Source organism: Hemicordylus capensis, chromosome 5 (assembly GCF_027244095.1).
Source record: "Hemicordylus capensis ecotype Gifberg chromosome 5, rHemCap1.1.pri, whole genome shotgun sequence".
NCBI lineage: Eukaryota > Metazoa > Chordata > Lepidosauria > Squamata > Cordylidae > Hemicordylus > Hemicordylus capensis.
In genome coordinates, this window is record NC_069661.1 from 204,632,606 (window position 1) to 204,655,202 (window position 22,597).

General features: G+C 43.0%; 1 protein-coding gene across 4 annotated transcripts; it reads left to right on the forward strand.

Annotated features, from left to right (window-relative positions):
• Nucleotides 1-8,051: 8,051 nt before the first annotated feature.
• On the forward strand, nt 8,052-14,439 carry SOCS2 (suppressor of cytokine signaling 2). Of its 4 annotated transcripts, none has more exons than XM_053258291.1 (3): nt 8,752-8,886; nt 9,269-9,524; nt 12,128-14,439. In XM_053258291.1, the coding sequence occupies exons 2-3, from the start codon at nt 9,392-9,394 to the stop codon at nt 12,583-12,585; spliced, it is 591 nt and encodes a 196-aa protein (XP_053114266.1). In that variant the 5' UTR covers nt 8,752-8,886; nt 9,269-9,391; the 3' UTR covers nt 12,586-14,439. The 4 variants fall into 4 exon arrangements, with proteins under 4 accessions (XP_053114264.1, XP_053114266.1, XP_053114265.1 ...); XM_053258290.1 differs by lacking the exon at nt 8,752-8,886 and adding an exon at nt 8,893-9,096; XM_053258292.1 differs by lacking the exon at nt 8,752-8,886 and adding an exon at nt 8,893-9,096 and having other exon boundaries at nt 12,245-14,439.
• Nucleotides 14,440-22,597: the final 8,158 nt, after the last annotated feature.

The following is a 22,597-nucleotide window of genomic DNA, read 5'->3' on the forward strand; positions in this document are numbered from 1 at the left end:
TCATTTTCATACTAAACAAGAACAAGCTTTCATCTCTTTCATCTTCCTTTACAAAAGGAAAACGTAAATTTAAACAATATTTGAAACTTTCTCCCTGCAAATCTGTCACTCATTCCTTGAAGGTGTTTTATTACTTTGAATTTACAAACAAACTCTCGACAACCCACATTATGTCCTTTTCTCAGACATCTGGTGTTGCTTTACAGAGGAAAAGACATATTCACACAAGCATGCACCAACGTTGTCCTCATTCAAAACTCTAAAAATAATTCTACTTTGTCTCAGAACATTTCAGGAATTATGGGAGTTCTTTGAAATACTACAACTTTTTCAGCAAAAAAATAAAAAAAATAAAAATCCAAATACATTTATTCTTTGCTTTTTTCCCCTTCCAGAAATGAATTTCATGTAAACAAGCAAAGTCCCCTAATGACAAAACACAAACTCAGTATTCCCCAAGTTCTCACAAGAAAGAACAATATTTTATAAAGCTAGAAAATATGCAAAAAGAGGACAGCCAAAACAATGGGACTAGGACATTCTCCCTGCAAGGAAAGGCTGCAACATTTGGCCTTTAGTTTAGAAAAAAAGCCAACTGGTGGTGGCATGATAAGAGGTTACAAAATTATGATGATGTGGAGAAAGTGGACAGAGAGCAGCTTTTCTCCCTTTCCCATAACTTGAGAGCCAATTTCAATCATTGACACTGATTGGCTGGAGATTCAGGACAAACAAAAGGAAGTACTTTTTTTTACAAAGGGCATGAATAATTTGAGGAATTCACTTCTTCAACATGTGGTGATGGTTTTAAATGCTCTAGGTCCTGTTTGGATCCCAAGAGAAGTAGAGCCTTCTCACCAGCACTAGTCAAAGTTGGGGATGCAGCGACTGCTGCCTCAAGAAAGGAATAAAACAATCCCGGCACAAGATGTAGCAAGGGAAGAGGTGACTGAAGTTCTAAGGGGCAGAAGAGAACCCTGCAGTGCAGTGGCAGCTGGTGGTTCCTGGGACGTGGGGGGGTCAGCAAGTGATGGTGGAGCCACAAGTACATAGGAAGCTGCCATATACTGAGTCAGACTGTGGATCTATCTAGCTCAGTATTATCTTCCCAGACTGGCAGTGGCTTCTCCAAGGTTACAGGCAGGAATCTCTCTCTTGGAGATGCCAGGGAGGGAACTTGGAGATGCCCTATCTTGGAGATGCCAGGGAGGGAACTTGAAACCTAGATGCTCTTCCCAGAGCAGCTCCAACCCCTAAGGGAGAGAGGTGGAGCTAATTGTGGGCAGCTGTGGAGGTGAAGCCAGGACTAGGCAGGTGCCTTAGCAATAACTGGCAAAGTGCAGATTTGTAACTAATGAGTTGTATCAAAACATACACATACACCTCAATTGCCATCAGCAGAGATACTGAGAAATATGGAAAGCATCCGTTGCTTTATAGTGCTTAACAGGACTACAAAATGCTTCTTCTGTGGAGAGTAAATGCATTCTGAAGTCACCAGGAGAGCTCTGTCTGCCTGATTATTTCAAAAATAATAAAAAACAAGAAGAAAGAACTCTGAGCCAGAGTGGTACAATGGTTAGTGTGCTTGACTAGACTGAGGGAATCCAGATTCAAATCCTCATTCAGCCATGAAACTCACTAGGTGACTCTGCGATAGTCACTTATCTCTCATCATAACCTTCCTCATAGTAACCATGCATACCACTCTGGGCTTCTTGGAGGAAGCACAAGCTATACATGTAAAAGCAAATAACTCTGTATAAGCCACAGGTAAAGCAGAGACCAGCTACAAAAGTGGAGAACAAATGTATTCTGAAGTTACAAGGGAAGCTCTGTCTGCCTCTTTCAAAAATGCATACATAAATAATAAAAAAATTACAGGTGTTTCAATGATGCTTGCTGCAGCTATGATCCTTCTCCTGTAATTTAGAGGACACCATGGGAAGCAAGGATGTATGGGGACACCCTCCCCCTACTGCATGCCTGCTGAACAGCTGGGTGCCACTCTCTGCCCACCTTGGGTGCCCACCACTTAGTCTGGGTGTCCCTCCTAGCAAGCAACAAATGTTTTTAATAGCCATCACTTCCTTGATCCTTGCCCAATGAACCATAACCCCCAGTGGACATATTAATGTTACAGATACTCACCATGATCCAGAGAAAAACCTGGTTAGCTCTCTGCATAGCAAATGGATTTTTAAAATTATTTTCCTTCCAACAGAATCTATTCCTTCTCTACATACAACCACACCCACATGGAAAGCCACTTCTGCAATTATTTGAAAAGCCATTTAGACTCAGAAATCCATGCAAATGCCCTAAAAATTTCTGGTTCTTATGCCAGTTACTTATCTAATTAGTTCAGTCTTACATTATGCTGTTCCTCCCAATGTTTTATGGCATTTCATTTTGGAAATAGGCCATAATGCTTTGCAAACAGATCAGAGAGAAATCAGAGGTTGTATTCTTTTGCTCCAAACAAACTCAAATAAGCCAGCAAAAGATCAGACTTACCAGCAGTCAGCCAACCTGCTCTCTAACCAAAATTATTATTATTACTTATTTGATTTCTATACTGGCCTTCCAAAAATGGCTCAGGGCAGTTTAGACAGAGAAATAATAATCAAACAAGATGGATCCCTGTCCCCAAAGGGCTCACAATCTAAAAGAAACATAAGATATACACCAGCAACAGTCACTGGAGGTACTGTGCTGAGGGTGGATAGGGCCAGTTACTCTCCCCCTGCTAAATAAAGAGAATCACCACGTGAAAAGGTGCCTCTTTGCCAAGTTAGCAGGGGTTAACTTTCAATATTGGCAAAATGGTGATTGGATTCTTCTGAGCAGTGTTTTATAGCTGCTTCTCTCATACACACAAGGAAATCTTAAGTAGATTTAATTAAAGGTTTATTCAGTAACCCCTCCATTTTCTCCTTCCCTCATTACTCCTCCTCACACTCTCTACAGGATCCCCCTTGGGACAAATGTCCAAACAAACAAACTTCAAAAGATTACTGAACAGAATACAAGTAGCTAAAAGAAAAAGTCTTCCCCACCCTCTGGGTGGCATACCCTGATCGGCTGCATGAGAAGTCAATCACGCCTTCTGATTGGTGCTCAAGGTGTTTTAAGCTCTGCCCACTTGAAAATAAAGGCAAGGCTTGTAAATGGCCCCAGCCTCATTAATATTCAAATTTGAACAAATCTGTGTGCTCCTATTGGTGTTAACAGAACTCAGGTACCATCACCCACCCTACATACATACTGGGGTTAGGCTGCAGGCAGGGAAGAGGCACAGGGGCAGGCAAAGAAATGGCCACAGAAAGCAGAAAGAAGTGGTAAAATGGCTAACAGATATTTTCAGATGGGTACCGTCCACTCTGCCCTCAGGTAAAAGCCACCACTGCTGCAGAGGTAGCTGTGGTTGGACATTGCAATATCTACTTCCTCTGCAATTTCAAGGGATTTATTGGCCTAGATGGCCTTGCTGCTGTCTTCCCACACCTACATGTGAAGAATTCAATACATTCCCCAAAGACGCTGATGGTTTGTCCTGGGTTGGAGGACTCAGTGTCAGAAGGACACCTAAGATCCAAAGGTTTGAAATATACAGTGCTATGTTAAAATCCTAGCCCTGTGCATAAGTGGATTGTATTCATAACACTGCCACACAATCCTGGTAAATCTCAGTGTATCAAGAAACCGAATCTGTCAGCTGCTACAAATCTAGAATGATCCCTTTGTCCTCTGCATGCTAGTACTTCAATTCTTGCAAAAGGGGAAAGGAAAAAAAAAATTTGTTGTCAGGATTATGCCAGTTAAAAATTGACAATCCTATAATTTGCCTAATGTAGTCTGGTTGCAAAAAGATCCTATCAATACAACATATGCAATATGGTTTGTTCTATAATTATATTTCAGAAGCAGCAATGTGCTTCTTAGAACTTCCTCTGTATTTTCTTATGTGCTTGCCACCTGAAATAATAATCTTCCTTTTGTGACACTATAATCATCTTCTCAGCAGCTATCTGGAGGGGTTTCTCAAGAATTTAGGCAGAAGATTGTGAGAAACTAGTTATGTAGCAGCAGAAGTTAAAGTCTTAGGATCCAATTTATATCAAAGTTATTAATAAACAAAACAGATGAAGACAACATACCACAAATACTTAATATAAACAAATTTGTCTCAGAACTCATTGCAGAATATTTTCAAGATGAATCAGAAGCTCTGATGGAAAAATTAAAATGTCTAAAATTAAACCATATTAAATGCCATCTTTTCCAGCAATCGCTTTGCTCCCATCATGTGGATTATTTTAATAGCAAAAAATCTTTTTAAAAATTAGTGTATGTTAGTTGTTAGTTTTTCAGACCAATGCAGCTCTGAAGGAGCTAGTTTAATCCCTAAACAATCAGTAGTACTATTTTTTTAAAAATAGCAAAAATCAAGTTCTCCTTTTAAAAACAAGAAAACAGACTTTATGCACCCACAGCCAACACAGTATGACACTAACCAAGAAGGAGAGAGTTCCTCAGAAATATTTATAGAATTGTTGTCCACAGTAGATGAAAAAAGTATGTTTTTAATAAGATTGATTGAGTCTGGTTGTCAACACTTTACAGCTACTTGAAATTAACTATAAGCAATATTTTTCTCTCATAATAGCGAGTAGTAACGAGTTTAGAATGTGTACACCCTAGAACTAGCTTTTGCACATACTGACATGTATTGCCCTTCTCACTCATGTAATATGCAGTCTGATCCTGTGCACATTTACTCAGAAGTAAGCCCCACAGACTTCAATGGAACTCATCCCCAAGTGACTGTGCATAGCATTGGGTCCCCAGTTTGAAGATAATAAGTAGTAACAGGAAAAGGATAGGCTTTACATCCTTTATCCTTATTATAACTTTAACTAGCCAGGTGCTAGGAAGCATGCATGGTGATTATATGTTTGTTCTAGAAAGCCATGCATGTTGATTACTATCTCAAACCTAATGAAATGTTAAATTTTCCCTTTTGCATTTTAGCAAAGCAAAACTGATCTGATTTTAATGAAGCATTATAAACATGGAAGCCCACAAGGCCATTTTCACTTTGCACCATTGGCCTCTTGAACTGTACAAATAGCTAGTTAAATATTATTCTCTATATGTTGATTTCAGCTGGGGGGGGGACTATTTCAAGTTATTTATTTCCACTTTAATTCTAAAAACATTTAAGCTTGACCCTGAATATGTTTACTCAGAAGTAAATCCAATGAGCTCAATGGGACTTGTTTCCCAGTAAGTATGATGTGGATTATAGCCCTAGTGGAAGCAAGCCCCGTTGATTTCAAGTAAGTATAGCCATAGCCTTACAGATTAAAAACAATTTATTTGCAGACAGATAAAACTAGTTCAGAACACAAATCCCACTGATTCCTTGAAAGGTTTATTATTCATAAAGTATTTTACTTATTTAAGAAGTGTACACTTTGCTTTTTCAATATAACAATTCTCAAGGCAAAGAACAAAAATGAAACTAAGATACAATTTAAAACATTGATACACTATCTGAAGAAGATAAGCAGAAAAAAACCAAATACAGTAACCAATAAAACCAAAACAGGCATGTTTACCATAAAAAGTGTGGCTGTATAAAATCTTTTCAACTTTAAATTGATAAGGTCCCAAATCTGGTGGACCTCAATAGGCAAATGGTTCCATAATTTGGGACCACTACCAAAAAATCCCATTCCATGGTGGCAACTAACCTGTTACGGAACTATCAGAAAGTTATCCGAGCTAGGTCTTAAAGACTGGGAATTTTTAAATGAGAAGATGTTTTCTCAAGTATACCTAAACCATAAAGGTTTTTAAAGGTAAGCACCAGTTCACATTTAGTCCAGAAACAAACTGATAACTAGTTACGCTCACATAAGATCGATATTGTACATTCCCTGAAGCTAATTCCAGAAAAAAAATCTGGTTCCTTTATTTTAAAAGTTATAAACCCAAGCCTTTCAGTTTCCTCAGTCTTAGTAATACAATTTGATTTTACCAATGTCCTTTCCTCTGGAAATCACATCTGCTAAAACCAACATAACCTGGACTTCACCCTCTTACCAGCTTAAGGACAAGAAGATGCAAAGCATGTTATAGATCTTGCATTTCCTACATGCAGATATATTGCAACATCCACAACGAGATTGATGTGTGCTAGTCACCCTTCTTGTGTGCAGTGAAATAGATTTGTATGTCATTGTAAGGAGCCATAATAAGAGTTGTCCTACATGGAAGTGCTTCATATATATGGCATGGCCCTATGCTGGATTTGGAAGCATCTGGGATTGCAACTTAAGACTTTGATTATATGCACACTTACTTGGAAGTGAATGCCAGTGAACTTACTGGGTCTTAATATTGTAAACCTGAACAGTATTATCTTGATAGGGCTTTCTTTACATTCATAGCAGGTTGCCACATTTAACTCATTAAATGAGTTAACCCATTTACTTTTATGCTGCTTCCCTGCTGTTACAGAGTTAGTCTTTTGATCTGACAGTATTTTATTTTCATTGCCTAAGGCCTTTGACACTTGAAGGTCGTTCGCCTGTCTTCCCTTTTTTATTATTCAGGGGCCAAACTTTGATACATGATACATGCTCAGAAGCACCTTAGGGTAGGAGCTCTTATTAGTGATATACCATTACACGAAGTCCTTAACAGAACAGAGCTCTTGTTTCTTAAAGCAGGAGTTCTGAAACTTGGGTCCCTGTATGTTGCTGGTTTACAATTCCCATCATCCCCAGCCACAATGTCGGATTGTGGGAGTGGTGGTCCAACAACATCTAGGAACCCAAGTTTCAGAACCCCTGTCCAAAATGGGTTCAAGGACTAGTATAAATACATGTTGGAAAGGCCTAAAGGCCTTTGGAGTCCCCACCCCCACCCCAAGTTAAGCACCATTTTTAAATATGTAGGTTCTTGAGGGCACGAACCATACCACCCAGGACAGACTAAAGAGGATGGGGAGTGTGGAGTAAGAGCACCTCTGAGTAGGAAGATAATGAATGGCTATTTATGCACATGGACACAGTGCTTCCTTTACACTAGTTTCAATGCAAACTCATTTTGTTCAATAAATGAGCTGGGTGTCACTGACAGTTACCTTAATTGTTTGCTGCCAGTTTGAGCTTGTTTACTTGGAAGTAAGTCCCACTTAGTTTAATATAATTTACTTCCAAGTAAGTGTACATATAGGATTGTAGCCTTAACTACTGGAAATTGTTCCATTTTGTCCAAAACAAACACATTCTCATCATAGTAATCAAACTTATATATTGTTGAGAACACTGACTTCCATAAGCTCAGTTCACTAGTCAAAAACAGTCAACATCCCCACGTGCTTTCACACAGAACTCTGTGCCCAAAGAACTCTGTGGTGCAAACCCTAAGTGGTCGCTACCATCTATTCCTTTTTGTATACAAGGAAAACACTTCCACAGGCAACCCCTAGCATGTTCATCATGTGACAACTACACGCACGTTTCTTTGACACACGGTGTCCCTATACTGAAGCTGCACAAGCAACCGTGGTCCTGCTAGTGTATATACGCGGGTCTTCTGCCAGCTACAGACAGCAGCAGCAGCAGCAGCAATACACGTGTGTGTGCGTGCAATTCGCACTTCATGATCTACATGCTCGTTGTCCATTATTTCGCATCGTGCAGGGGCAGCGAGTATTAAGAGCGCCTAAGTCACAACCTGACCTTTCCATCATGCACAGTCCTTGGTTCCGCGCAGCGCGTTGTCTCCCCACACCCCGACCCCACATCCATCCATCCACCCACCGCAAACGCACAATCGCGTCTCGTCTCTTATTTTCAACCGTCAGTCAGAACAACTGGTTCTGGGTGGCTTGGGCGGCTTCCCGGCGGTAGCCATCACCATTTTCAGCAAGGAAGGAGGCAGGCGGGCGGGCCAGGCTGCTATTCATGGCGACAGCCGTTTATTTTTGCAACCGCACCACTTCCCCCCGCCCCTATTGTGAAGAAAGGGGCGGGAAAGGGGGGGCGGCGGAAGCAGCGGCTGCTGCAAGACAGGCCCCTTTTAAAGTGGAGGCGCGGGAGCCGGGCTGTCACGTGACCCTGTTCCTGGAAAGTTCTTGGAAAGCGGCCTTTGCATTTTTACCAGCGAGCTGCACGCAGGGAAGGGACGGGACCCGGGAGGAGAGACGGCGGGGCGCCCTCGGCTGCAAAGCAAAGCAGTGCAGCACCGACTCAGCTGCCGGTGCATCCTCTCAGTGCAGTTTGTGAGGTGTCCTGTTGTATGTGAAGCAAGGGGCGGGGGCGGGGAGCCTCCTTTCTCTCTACTGTCCCCCCCCCCCCGCCGGTGGCGGACAACAGCAGCCGACCTCAATTTCTGCTGCAGAGCAAATAAATACAATGCAAAGGGGGCTCGTCCCCATGTGCCCCGCCGCCCCATGTCCGCCTTGCCTCTGCTCCCTTTTCGCAGCGCGGGCGCGCGTCGGCGGGGAGCGCCAGCGAGAGAATCGCTCCCGCTAGGATTGTTTGCTGTTGTTTGCTCGGCGTCACGGCGTCACATGAATAGTTCCTGCCCCTGGTAGTAACAACCCTTGCAGAGAAGAATAACCTGAGCTCGCCTTCCTTGCTGGGCGCAAGCAAGCCGTCTCCCGCCTTCTCTTCCTCCGAGGGACCCGGCTGCTTTCCATGCCTTTTGCCTTGCAACAAAAGCCGGGCTGGTGGCGGCCGTCTCTCCGCTCCTGTTGGCCTCCCCGCGTAAATCAATTAAAACAAGAACCAACCAAGCGCGCCTCTCGTCAGTGGGGGCCCTCAGGGGGAGGGTGCGCACGCCTGCTTGCTCCTTGCGGAGGCGAAGGTAAGACTCGGGGTGGTGTGCACTGCACACGGCTCGCTGCTCGCCCGTGGGGCCGCCCACCGCGTGTTTCCTCGAAGGCTTCCAGCCTTCTTGGAAAGCGAAGAGAAAGCGCTTCACTTTGAAGCCAGACAATGAGCTGCTGGCTCTCATCCTCCTGGGCCGGGCCCAGGTGGTGGGGAGAGTCCGGCGAGGAGCCTTCGCCTTTCTAGGGTGGGCAATCCCCCTTCTGCGTTAGGCGCCGGGGGGAAGGAGAAGGAGGGGAGCGGGTGAGACGGAAATCCTCCGCCAGGGCAAATCGCGAGAGGTTCTTCCAGGGGATGCTCTGTAAGTAAGTTCGGGTCCCGCCAGACTCCTAATTGGTTGCTGGCTCTTTTCCCTCCAGGGTTGCAGGTGGCTGCAGCCGCGATCCGGATGGGTTCTGACAGCCTCCAGGGCCTTCCTTAAAAGCAAGGCGCCACTTGCTCTCGCTCCCCCCCCCCGCGCCGTGGCTCCCCCGTGCCCCCAAATGACCCTGCGCTCAGCCGAATCCTCGGACGGTACCGAAGGGGCTGAGGCCCAGTGGGAGGCTGGAGGGGCTGTGACGGAGTCCTCCGAGGCGCAGCGCCTGGATTTTGCCATGCGGGAATTGAGATGCTCAGGTAAGCCAGTGCTGGGGACAGTCTCTTGGGGCGGGGAGCGGAGTAGCTCCCTGGATCTTCTTCCTTCCCTTTCGCTCCCCCGCCCCCCTCCTCACACCCACCGCTTTATAAAATCCGGACGATTAAAGGGAGCAAGTAGGAGCTGACTTGGCTCCCTGGAATCGGAACGATTTCTTTCCAGCGGCGCGTGATTAATTAAGCCACCCCGGGGCTGATTGGGTTGGAAACACTGCTTCGAGAAAACTTACAAAATCGGGCTTAAGAAACGAGGAACTCCTTATGCAGCATACATAGGGTTGAATGTAACATCAGGGACCTGGGCAATTGTTTAAATCGAGGTGTGTCTCAACAAATCCTGCTAAACGTAGCAGGATCTAACGATGCGCCGTTAGATCCGAATAGCTTCAAGAACGGCCAAGGTGGACATATTTTTCGAGGGACTGGATTACTTTTTTTGTGTTGGTCTTTCCCCCTTTAACTCGCGGTGGCTCCTTAGAAAGCAGCTTCAGGTTTTCATTACTGTCTCGATCTGGCAGAAATCGAAATCATGTATATAGTGATCATATTCTGAAGTGTTACGAATAAGGAGACGGAAACGACAGATCCAGACTTCGTGTGTCTTAAGCTCTGAAAACTTCTGTGGTAGTACTCAACTCTGCAATGACGTGTCTTCCAAATGTTAAATTGGGAGATACGATTGAGTGTAGATTATACGATGTCGCATAAACTAAGATTGTTTGGAAGATAAAGATGGCTCTAAATTAAACGGCTATAAAATATAGGGCAGACTTCTCAGGAGATCGGGAGTTGTTGAAGCCTTTCTAGGAAAACAGAGCAGTCCTCCGAGTAGAAACAATTTAATCTGTTCCGTGTAGCAATCAAGCACACTCTGTGTCTCTGTCTTTCTTGGAGAAGAAATTATCATAAAATTTTGTACCTTGTTAATCCCTACGTTTCTCCTAAGGAAAGCATTTAAAAAGAGATGTTGCTAACATTTTCATACATTGACCTGGTAATTGTTTGGAGCTTCAATAATATAACACTTGTACTAAAAAGGCAAATCTAATGTTTGCTATGAAATGGTAAAATGTTATAGACAACAAAAAATAAAAACAATTTCTTGCTGATGTGGGAACATCTAAAGTTATATCAGAGATTATTTCTCTCCATTTTCTATGACTTCTTTTGTCAAAGAGAGGTGCACACTAAAAAAAATGCAATGGGCACTATCTGGACTAAGTTAGTCATGATTAATTTCAATGGGACTTAGTCATGACCAATTTATCTCATTGATTTCAGTGGTGCTTAGTCTGGATATTGTCTGCTGTCTTTGACTTTAAGTACTTCTGCATCTCTGTTTGAAAATTGAATAAAATGGTGCTTTGCTGTTATGCTTCCCACATAGAATATTAGGTATCAGAATGGTTGTGAATAAAGTTGCTTTTGCAGGTAGTTACCAGAATAAGGCTGCAATCCTTAAGCAACACTTAACTGGGAAGTACTGCTGCTACTATATCGGGCAGCAGAGATATAGGAAGATGCTGAAAGGCATCATCTCATACTGTGCGGGAGGGGTCAATGGTAAACCCCTCCTGTATTCTACCAAAAAAACCCACAAGGCTCTGTGAGCTTCGGGAGTCGAAATAGATTGGCGGCACACTTTACCTTACACCCCATTGAGATTCAGTGAGACTTGCTTCTGAGTAAGCATGCTTAGGATTGTACTGTTGGCCACTTAGCAGTAAGGGATAGACTGAAGTTCTGTTGTCATTTATATAACACTTATGCAACCCAGTTCTGTGCATGCTAACTCATAAGTAAACCACAGTGTTCATGGGGCTTACTCCTAAGTAAGTGTACCTAGGATTGCAGCCTTAATCTGCAAATCACTCTTGTGTTTGTCCTTGAGGTGGGTCACCCTTATTCCTGTTTTACAGATGAGAAACTAAGAGTAAGAGACAGTGAGTTATTCAAGGCCACCTAGTAAGTGTTTGGTTCAGCAGTGATTTGAACCCTGGGGTCTCCTAGGACCAACTCCAACTTTCTATTCATGGATCACAATGTCTCACACCAAAATTCTCCAAAATAGATAACATCTTGGCAGTGTACATTACATGTGGCCCTTGCTATTTGCGGGGGTTCCGTTCCCACCAATTTCTGAAGATAACAAAACCATGAATTAAGAGGCCATAGCCCTATGGTGACTGGGGAATTAGGTTCCTTAAGCTTTAAAAAAAACTGTGAAAAAAGCAGGGGGGGCAGAAATAAGGGTAGAAATATAGCACCTGGTTCTCCAGGAAGTCCTCCCAAATCCTCTTATTTTTCGTTTTAATTTCTTTTCTTTTCTTTTCTTTTCTTTTTAAAAGAGCCACAAAATGGCTTTGTTCTTCAAAATGGCAGCTAGAAATAACATCAGAAGTCATTTCTGGCCACTCAAGCCGCAGAGAAAGAAACTAGGTCTCTTGACCTATCTGTGGATAAATAAAACTGTGATATGTGAAACTGTGGATAAAAAGGGTCTCCTGTACTTGTTTCTAGTGGAATATACAAACTATTATTTTAATGTTGAGATACTTGAGTAACTTTGTTTCCCACTTTATCAGGATGGTACTGGGGCAACATGAGTGTTGCAGAAGCCAAAGAGAGATTACAAGATACATCTGAAGGGACCTTTTTGGTTAGAGACAGCTCACACTCTGAGTATTTGCTTACTATTTCAGTAAAAACATCAGCAGGACCTACCAACTTGCGCATAGAATTTCAAGATGGTAAATTCCGACTGGATTCTATTATCTGTGTCCGATCAAGGCTCCGGCAGTTCGAGAGTGTGGTCCACCTGATTGAATACTACGTTCTTATGTGCAGAGATAGAAGAACTCTCTCTGAAATTCCTTCCAATGGAACAGTCCATCTTTATTTGAATAAACCACTCTACCATTCAACTCAATCTCTACAGCACCATTGTAGAATAGCTATAAACAGATACACAAATGAGATCCAGGAACTTCCTTTACCGACAAGAATAAAGGATTTCTTGAAAGAGTATCGATATCAGGTATAAATATCTGCCTCATTTTTAAAATCTCAAAATACACTTTTATGAAATAAAAATCCTGAGCATTCAGCTGCATAAATGTGTCATGTAGGTCACTGTCAAAAATAGTAACAGTGAAGATAATCTTTTTTTTTTTTTTTTTTTTTGGTATGTGAGAAAGGGAGGTTTGGATTTAATTTTCCACAGACATAAATTGGCTCATTTCCTTGATCTTTCTCCTGAAAGATCTGAGCCTAGCTATGAGGGAAATGCCTAGAGGGACATAATGAGTTGGATCTAGCAGAGTTCAGTATGTGCAACAGGGCTTTTAAGCCCCCCACCCCCACTCTTCCCACTGCAGCCCCCTGAAAATCTGTGTGCTAGTGGACTCTCTGGAACAATGTGGAGTAGGTAATAGGGCTGCAGGAAGAGGGATAAATTGGCAGGTTTTGTGGGGTACCTTGTGCAACCACTATGGGGATCCAGCCCGCTTTGGAGGTAGGGGGTTCATTCCCTACACCTCTTTTGATCTTAGAATTAGACTTGCCATTATATATGTGAATGGAGCAGACACACATTTAAAAGACAGGTCTGCCACTGTCATACCTGTTGTGGTCCTGACACCTGAACAGTTTTCTATGTTCAGAACCAAGGAAGATCTTCCTGTACTAACTAAAGCCCAATTAAAATATTATACTGCTGATGTGATTCAGCATTCTGAATGATGGATACAGGACTTGTGTCCCAGTGATGTCATAATACCCACAAAACTTGTGCAACCACATTGAACACAACAGTCGCAATAGCGAATCAATACAGTACCCTGTGGAAGAACTCTCATTTCCCAGCAACAGAATATTGTGGTTTGAGTGCTGTAATAGCCTCATTCCTCACAACGAAAGGGCTACGGTGAGGGTGGACCTCTGGATCCAATGCAGCAAGCAAGTAACTACTATACATTTTTGTCACTGTAAACTGTTTGAAATGTTCCTTTAGAGGGGAAAATTTCAAGGTACTACAAAATACTGGTGTAGAAGATATTGATGGGACTGTTCTTCTGGACTGTAAGGAATGGATTAACTATTTGCTGTTAAGATCAGTTTGGTGCTCTCAGTGATGTATTCTTGCTTTTTTTGTTTTTGTTTCAGTTTACTCATTTGATTACTAACTTGCTCATTTTTCTTAAAAGCTGAACATCACAGTTCATAGAACATAGTGGATGTTCTTCATTTCACAACATTACAGCACCACAATCTATTTTTCTCTTTTAAAAAGTTGGTTTAACAAACTTGGTTGCTTCAAACCTATCCATGTTTATCCAGAAATAATTTTGTTTAGGGTTACAGCCAAGTCCCATTAGACAATCCATGGCGTAGGCTTTTAAAGCAGACATGTTTAGGTCATATTATAAGCAGTGAATCACAATGAATTCTGCTCACTTAGTGTGGAGCCAGAATAATCTTTCTATGCATAGGTGCTGCATCACATATGGAACCTAGTTTCAAAAGGAATTTCAGTGCTTTGGCTGAATAAACAAACACTTCACTATCTTTTACAGTGACCCAGTGGATCACAGAATTAGAATAATATAGCAAGATATTTAATTGGTGTATCCAAAAACCTCTTTTTCTGTTTATAGATCCAGTTACTGCCTATAATAGGCCTCCCTTGAATTAGGCTTTATAAATTCCTAGACTGCATTTTTGCAGTTGTGGTTTCCATGACTGAACGTGGATAGTGACAATTATGAGTACTTTCTACAATGTAGAATTTTTTTCCCTATTTCCTTGAAATGCAAACAAGTTTGCCTGTTCTAAAAAATTGTTCACAGCTGTAGCTGTCTGGTCTGAGGTTGTATTCAATAAAGTGAACATAAATGCAGAGGTTGTATGTCCTTGTGTGTGTGCGCATGTGTTCAGAGGGACCTTGTACCTTTTTAAAAGCAGCATTTCTGCTTACTTCATGTGGTTTTCTTCCTTTATCCTTGTTGAACAGTACCTAAATATTGGTAAAGATAAACCTCATTATAGCACAGATTTTACAGTTCATATTGAAAGAGAGAAGTGGATAACACTCTTGAATGTATGGTTAGTTCCAGCCAGGGGCATAGTTATAATTGAGTGGGGGGGGGGATGCAAGAGGATGGCCCACTGGAAGTAGCCCGTTCCTCACTCTCCACTCCCCCTCCCACTCCATGGCAAGCTGCTGGCTCCTGATCTGAGTGGGGGAAATGCATGATATTATTTGCATAAGAGCAAGAGAAAAGGTATGCTGAGAATGTTTTGTTTTCCACCATGTCCTTATTTTATTTATATCAAATTTGTAGACCTCCTCAAACTTCCATCTCTGGGAGGTTTACAACAACATAAAACAAATTAAGACAAAAATGAAAACCTTAAAACAATTTAAAACCACAGTCAAGTTAAAAAGCTTGGGTGAAAAAAAATAAGCCTTTAAGGACTTTTTAAAAGTTGTCAGAGATGGGGAAGGTCTTATTGCAGCAGGGAGTGCATTCCAGAGTCCTGGGGCAGCAACAGAATAGGATATTGTAGAACTGGAAAAGGTGCAGAAGAGGACAACCAAGATGATCTGGGGCCAAGAGCACTTTTCTTTTGAGGCAAGGCTACAGCATCTGGGGCTCTTTGGGAAAGAAGCAACCAAGGGGTGTATACAAATTATGCATGGAGTAGAGAGAGTGGACACAGAGAAAGTTTTCTCCCTTTCTTACAACAGAACCAGGAGGTTCTTGAAACTGAAGGTCAGGAAATTTAGGAGCAACAAGAGGAAGTACTTTTTCACACAGCACATAATTGATCTATGGAATTCCTTGCCATGGGATGTGGTGATGGCCACCAGCTTGTATGGCTTTAAAAGGGGCTTAGACAATCATGAATGACAGGTCTATCAATGGCTACTAATCTGATGGATGTGGGCCACCTCCAGCCTCAGACGCACAATGCCTCTTAGTACCAGTTGCAGGGGAGCAACAGCAGGAGAAAGGGCATGCCCTCACCTCTTGCCTGTGCGCTCCCCAGAGGCATCTGGTGGGCCACTGTGTGAAACAGTATAGGCCTTGGGCAGGGGTGTAGCTATAATTGAGCAGATGGGTTCAAATAACCCGGGGGGCCCAGATCCACCCCTCCCTGTTTTCTTCATTATCTCCCTCACTCTGAGGGGCTGCCCAGGAAAGGGGCAAACACGGGCCCCCTCTCCCCTAGCTATGTCCCTGGCCTTGGGCCTGATCGAGCAGGGATGTTCTTATGTTCTTACAGAGAAGGCATGTCCCTGTGTAGCCACCAAACGAGCCAGTGGCAACTGCAGACAAACATCTCCAGATGATTTCAATGGGCGATGGGGCTCATGGTGAAGACAACGTTCTCTTAAATATCCAGGGCCTAAGCTGTTTAGGGCTTTATAGGTTGTAACCAGCACCTTGTATTTTGCCTGGAAACTTCTTGGTAGCCCATGTAGTTCTTTTAGCATAGGAGTAATATGGTTTCTTCAAGATGATCCAGAGACCAACCTAGCTGACGCATCCTGTACCAATTGTAGTTTCCGGACTACATACAAAGGCAGGCCCACATAGAGAGAATTGCAGTAGTCAAGTCTTGAGATTATCAGCATATTTACCACTGTTCTGAGGTTATTTATCTCAAGAAACTGATGCAGCTGCCATATTGGCCAAAGCTGATAGAAAGCACTCTGGCCAACCCCTCAACCTGGGATACTAGGGAGAGGTTAGGATCCAGGTACTCCCAGACTGCATACCTGCTCTTTCTCGGGAAGTGTGAACCCATCAAGAACTGGAAGAATAAAATTGTCTCCTGAGTTCCAACCCCTCACAATAAGTAAAGTAAAAGGTAAAGTGTGTCATCAAATTGATTTTGACTCCTGGCGCCCACAGAGCCCTGTGGTTTTCTTTTGGTAGAATATAGGAGGGATTTACCATTGTGTCCTCCCGCACAGTGTTTGGATTCAGTCCAAATAATTTGGATTTCAGTTGTCATCTCTCATCCAGCCCATGACTGCCTCCAGGCAGGTACTGAGGGATCTTATTCCTTCACCTGATGATGTTGGCACAGAGAAATACATTTGGGTATCGTCAGCATACTGATAACACCCTGCACTAAATATCTTGATGAAATTTCTTGATTAAATCTCTCCCAGGTGTTTCATGTAGATGTTAAAAAGCGTTGGAGACAGTATGGCGCCTTGTGGCTCCATATGAAAGTTCACATTTTGAAGACCAATGGTCTCTGGAATTTGCCCGAAGGGTAGGAGCAGAACCACTGCAAAATAGTGCCTTCCACTCCCAACCCCCTGCCCCCCGCCAGATGGTCCAGAAGGATATTGTGGTCAATAGTATCAAAAGCCGCTGAGAGATCCAAAGGAACCAACATAGTCACTTTCCCTTGGTCAGTTCCTAATTGGAGATCATCCATCAGGCTGACTAAGGCATAGCCTGCCTGAAAGCCAGTTTGAAATGGGTCTAGATTGGTGGTTCCCAACTTGGGTTCCTCCAGATGTTGCTGAACTACAACTACAATTTATTGTAGCTGGGGGGTGATGGGAGTTGTAGTTTAGCAACATCTGGAGGAATCCAGGTTAGGAACCATTGGTCTAGATCAGGCCTGCTCAACTTAGGCCCCCCAGCTGTTTTTGGACTACAACTCCCATAATTCTCAGCCACAGCAGCCAATAGCCAGGAATTATGGGAATTGTAGGCCAACATCTGCAGGAGGGCAGAAGTTAAGCAGGCCTGGTCTAGATAAACAGTTTCCTCCAAGACTGTCTGGAGCCGGGCAGCCACCACCCTCACCGCCTAGCCATGGAAGGTTGGAGACAGGCCTATAGTTGCTTAAGTCTGAGGGATCCAATTCAGGCTTCTTCAGAAGAGGTATAATGATTGCCTCCTTAAGACAGGAAGGCATTTATAATATCTACCAGTCTTCACAGCAACCCTCCTGCTAGATACTATAAGCTATGTCAGACAAGGGCCAAGAGAACAGGTGGTAGGCCACACCATTCCAAGCAGCTTGTCCACATCCTCAAGAGTCACAAACTGAAACTGATCCAACCTAACTACATAAGAGGAGTTACTGGACACCTCTGCATCAGACACTGCAATAATTGTGGGTCTAAATTTGCCTGGATATAAGAGGTTTTGTTTGAATACAAGAGTCTGTTTGCCCGAATGCGAGAACTAATTTAAAACGTCACAGCATGTAACTGATGGTTCCAAATTCTTATTCAAGGAGGGAGAATTCTCACAACCCTGAACAACTCTGCTGGACGTGAGCTTGCAGAAGCAATATGGGCAAAAAAGAATTGCCTCTTTGCAGCATGTATTTCCTGAGCATAGATCTTCAAATGTGCTCTGTGTTATAATCTGTTGGATTTGAATTAAGTCTTTCTCCACTTGCACTCCAGTTGTCTACTTTGCTGCTTCTGCTCCTATAGATCAGATCAGAATTTTATTACGGTCACAGACCAGCAAGATCAAAATTTTACAGTATTCAGTTGAGCAATTAAAACATTACGAAATTTGAAAATGATAAAACAAAACTTGGCCACATTGACAGAAATCCTATCTTTAAATTTAGACAGCAAAAGCTCCAGGAGAAAGTGATCTGTGTGGCCAGGATATTTCTTTAACAAAAGTAAAATATACTTAGTATGACTATCCCTATAAAGGGTACAATAAAGAATTACATGGGCAATGGCCTCTATATCGCCCAAACCACAGGGACAAAGACGATCTGCATAGGGTATTCTCTTATATTTCCCTTCTGTAACTGGGGTAGGGAGTACATTGAGATGGGCGAGGGTCAATGCTCGCCTAAATTTGGGTATAAGAATTTTATCTAGGTAATCAGTGGGTTTGGAACTCATAAGCTGGGGACATATATATAGCCCCCTTGGTACATGTGCAGACTCCTCCTGCCGCTCTATGTCCAAGGCTCATTGTTTAATGAACTGAATAGCCTGGTCAAATCCCAACCCAATGAGTTCTTCCTGAGATGTGCCAAGTTGTTGTAGCTTCAATTTTAACGCCATTTTCTACAAAGCAAAGTTATCTGCTAACGTTAAAGGAGCCAGGCGACAGGAAAGATGCTCCTATAGTTCTTACGTATACCACGGGGCCAGTTTTGAAGCAGTTTCAAACCAATTTTGAACACTTAGGTTTTGATAATGTCTACTGTCCTGGTGAGTTTTCTGTTCCTATTCTCCAACAGGGCATCAACAGGATCACTGACAGAGCCAACAGTAAGTCCTTCCAAGGCTTCTTGGGATATTATTGGATCCAATAATCTACTTGGATGGGCCATCCTAATAGGCCCTTCATCTCTGCGGAGCCGGGACATGATTGTGAGTCCAACCTTAACCAGTCTGTCCATGACAATGGGGGAAATTAAAGGAGTCACGACAAAAAACAAATCCTATATGGATTCAACAAAACATGAAATATAACCATCCAGCCAAGGGACACAGCCCAGTTAGGGAGTTAAAAACTCAATTTTAAAAACCACAATCACACATACATGCACACAGATACACACACACACACACACACACAATGATACTAAAATAGTCTTTATAGAAATTGGAAGAAGTTGAATGTACTGAAGATTTCTCAATTTAGATGGGGGGGAAATCCAATCTAATCTTTTGTTGAAGAGTAATATATCCAGAGTCAGTACTCGACTGTATTTTGTTATATTGTTAAAAACTGCCAAATGCGTTTTAATCAAGGTCTTCTTCAGTGGCAAGTGTCCCCACACAGTAGTCTGTTGTTCTTCCAAAAGTATAGGTATCTCATGAAGATGTATATAATGCTGGCTATATACGATTAAACTCCATCCATCTAAGGATGGGGTTTTTCACTCTCTGATGTTTTCAGCTTTTAAAAACTGAGTTTTTAACTCCCTAACTGAGGGCTGTGTCCCTTGGCTGGATGGTTATAGTTCATCTTTATTGTAATTAAAGGATATTTACTTCTATCTATCTATCTATCTATCTATCTATCTATCTATCTATCTACACGTATTTGGATTCTTTCTTGAACAAATTGAAATTAGAGGAGTCCCCATCCACGGAACACCATCCTGATCAGAGTGAAAGACCAGATCAAGCATGTTACCAGCAACGTATCTCAGTCCTGAGACCACTTGGGATATGCCCAGAGTTGTCATGGCCACTATAAACTCCTGAGTTGCCCTGGGCAAATTGGTCCTGAAGTGAACATTTAAGTCCCCCCACCCACAAGTCTGGGAGACTCCACCAAGTCCAAGTTCGTCAGCTCAGTTAGGGACTCCGTTAGGCAGCATGATGGTTGGTACACCAACAGAAGTTCCATTCTATACCTGCTCCCTAAACTTCAGTACATGCATTTGATATGGTCAGACACTTCAACAGAGATCCTGGTAAGGGAGATGTTATTCTTTTAGACCACAGACACCCCCGCCCACATCCCCTCACCTGCTCCTCCATTGAGTACCCTGGAGAAAGAAGCTGGGACCAGACTGGGCTACTAGCTGCCCCCAACCAAGTCTCTGTGATGCATACAAGGTCGGCCCTTTCACCTAGAATCAAAGCATGGATTGTTTCCAACTTATTCTGGATAGACTTGGCATTACAAAGGAGCAAGGTGAGGCTCTGTGGGTAGCTGGCATTGATCTCCAAGGTCAAAGAGTTGGCAGGACAGCCAGAAGAGAAACAGCTAATAGATTTCTGATTTCCCTTCCTCTGTAATAGCCTGCTGACTTGCCAACGTTACTACTTCTCTTCCCCACCAGAATAGCTGCCCCATAATAAATGGATACGCCCCTATCTCCCCATTGCCAGACAAGTGTAAACACACTATAAACCAATCTCACCCAAGACTCAAACAGAAGCTTTCTAAACAGCAACTTCTGCTTCGTAACATAAAATAAAATATAAAATATCCACCAACCACTACCACACAACCAGAACACACACATACATGTGTTCTGCATATAGTTCTGCAGTTACTTGTGCCAGATTTCATGTGGATTAAACAAATCATTTGGATTTTGTGACCAATATAATGTTGAGGGCTCTGCATTCAGCCATTATTTTTGTGACAATCTCAGAACTGTCAATTCTTGTTTTTGCTATGTGCTGCTATATGTGACTTTGTTGATTAGCCTGTTACAATGGGAATTCCGAAGACTAATAATTTGAGAAATACTGAATTGTTTCCCCCCACAATGAAAAGGAACAGATTCAACTGCTGACCCACGTTTTGAAACAATTTAATGGGGGGAGGGGGAGAGAGCATACACAGTTTCGCTTGGCCAAAAATAGGTTGCCAATATATGAAAATCACCTGTATCATGTCCATTTCTCAATGGATTTTAACAAAAACTGGACAGTTCATGGTGATTGTGTAGTAGTAAGTATTTTATAGAAGAGGCAGAGACAGCCAAATCCAATGTTTTAATTATTAAAACTAATTCAAAGCAACTTACGCATTAATTCATGCATTAGGGCTAGATATTTACATATCAGGTGGTATAAAAATATTTATTTTTAAAAAATTGTGGAGGGGATCTGGTCATGTGGTAACAAGCATGAATTGTCCCCTTTGATAAGCAGAGTCCACTCTGGTTTGCATTTGAATGGGAGACATGTGTGAGCACTGTAAGATATTCCTCTTAGGGGACGGGGCCACTCTGGCTAGAGCACCTTCATGCTTGTATGCAGAAGGGTCCAAGTTCCCTCCCTGGCATCTTCAAGATAAGGCTGAGAGAGACTCCTGCCTGCAACCTTGGAGAAGCCACTGCTGAGATGGACCAATGGTCTGACTCCGTATGTGACAGCTTCCTATGTTTCTATGTTCTGAACTTAATTGCTAACTATTTCTAACATGCTCATTTCAGTCTTCTTACAACACACCCTTATCTCTGTTTCCCACAGCTGATTCCACCTGCCAGTCTCACAACCCCACCCTGCTGCTATCACTCAAACAGCTGTCACTGTCACCTGGTTATTCCATGCCAAATTTCAGGAGGAATGGATTAGTTTGGATGTTATGATTGATAGAATATTCAGAGTGTAACATGACAGAACTGGTATTACTCCTCAGTGTAACTATGTAGGTGGCTGTATAATAAAGTGTTTGCTATGGAGGCATTTCTGAATTTTGCCCCATGCTCCTATATTGGGATCAGAGCAATCTCTCTACTGAGGATAGATCCCAGGAAAGCACAGAGTAACAACTAGAGGCGCTCTTCTGGGCTGACGTCCAGGGCCTCCACACCCCTGGGGGCTCCCAAATCCTCTCTAGTCTGTCCCAGGTGATGTGGTCACCGCATTGCGCCACTGGCCCGTGCTGCACCGGGCAGCCAAGCGTGACTGTGATCTGCGCCAGGCAGCTGAGTGTGGCCTCTGCTTTAGAGCCGGGGGAGGGGGGAAGAAATAGGTGGGATGGGAATGTGTTAAGTTGCATGTTGAAATGTTTCTGCTAATGCATATTTGCATAAATATACCTGTTTAAATTCTTACATTCTTGTGAGTTCAGTTGCTGTTTGTGCCTTCAAGAACCCACGTGTTAAAAATACTGCGTGAGTCATGTGCGTGCAGGGGGGGTTGATGCTTTATTGGCAGTGGGGGGCAGTGGGTGCTCCAAAGGCCTTTAGGCCCAGAATTACCTAGGTGCACCTCTGGATGCAACCAGGAGGAGGAGGGAGTAACTTGCCCTACCCAGAATTCCAGCGTAACAGAGACCTCCATCCTGGCCAGTCCCATCTCAGTTGAACACATCTTATGCTCCAGTGCGCCACTGGAAAGGGCTCTGAGGGAGGACTGCTCACTTGCCAGACATGAGGCATGGGGGTCATGCTGCCTGACGTGAACTGTGCACAAAGAGAGTTTAATGGTGGTAGCACTGGCTGCTGGTGGGCCCTTTCACAGAGCCGGCAGTTGTCAACCCTGAAGACTGCTGGTGCAAATCGTGATGTTTCTTCATCCAAATGCACTCTAATTTCAAACCAAAACACATAGGGATACTGAGAAG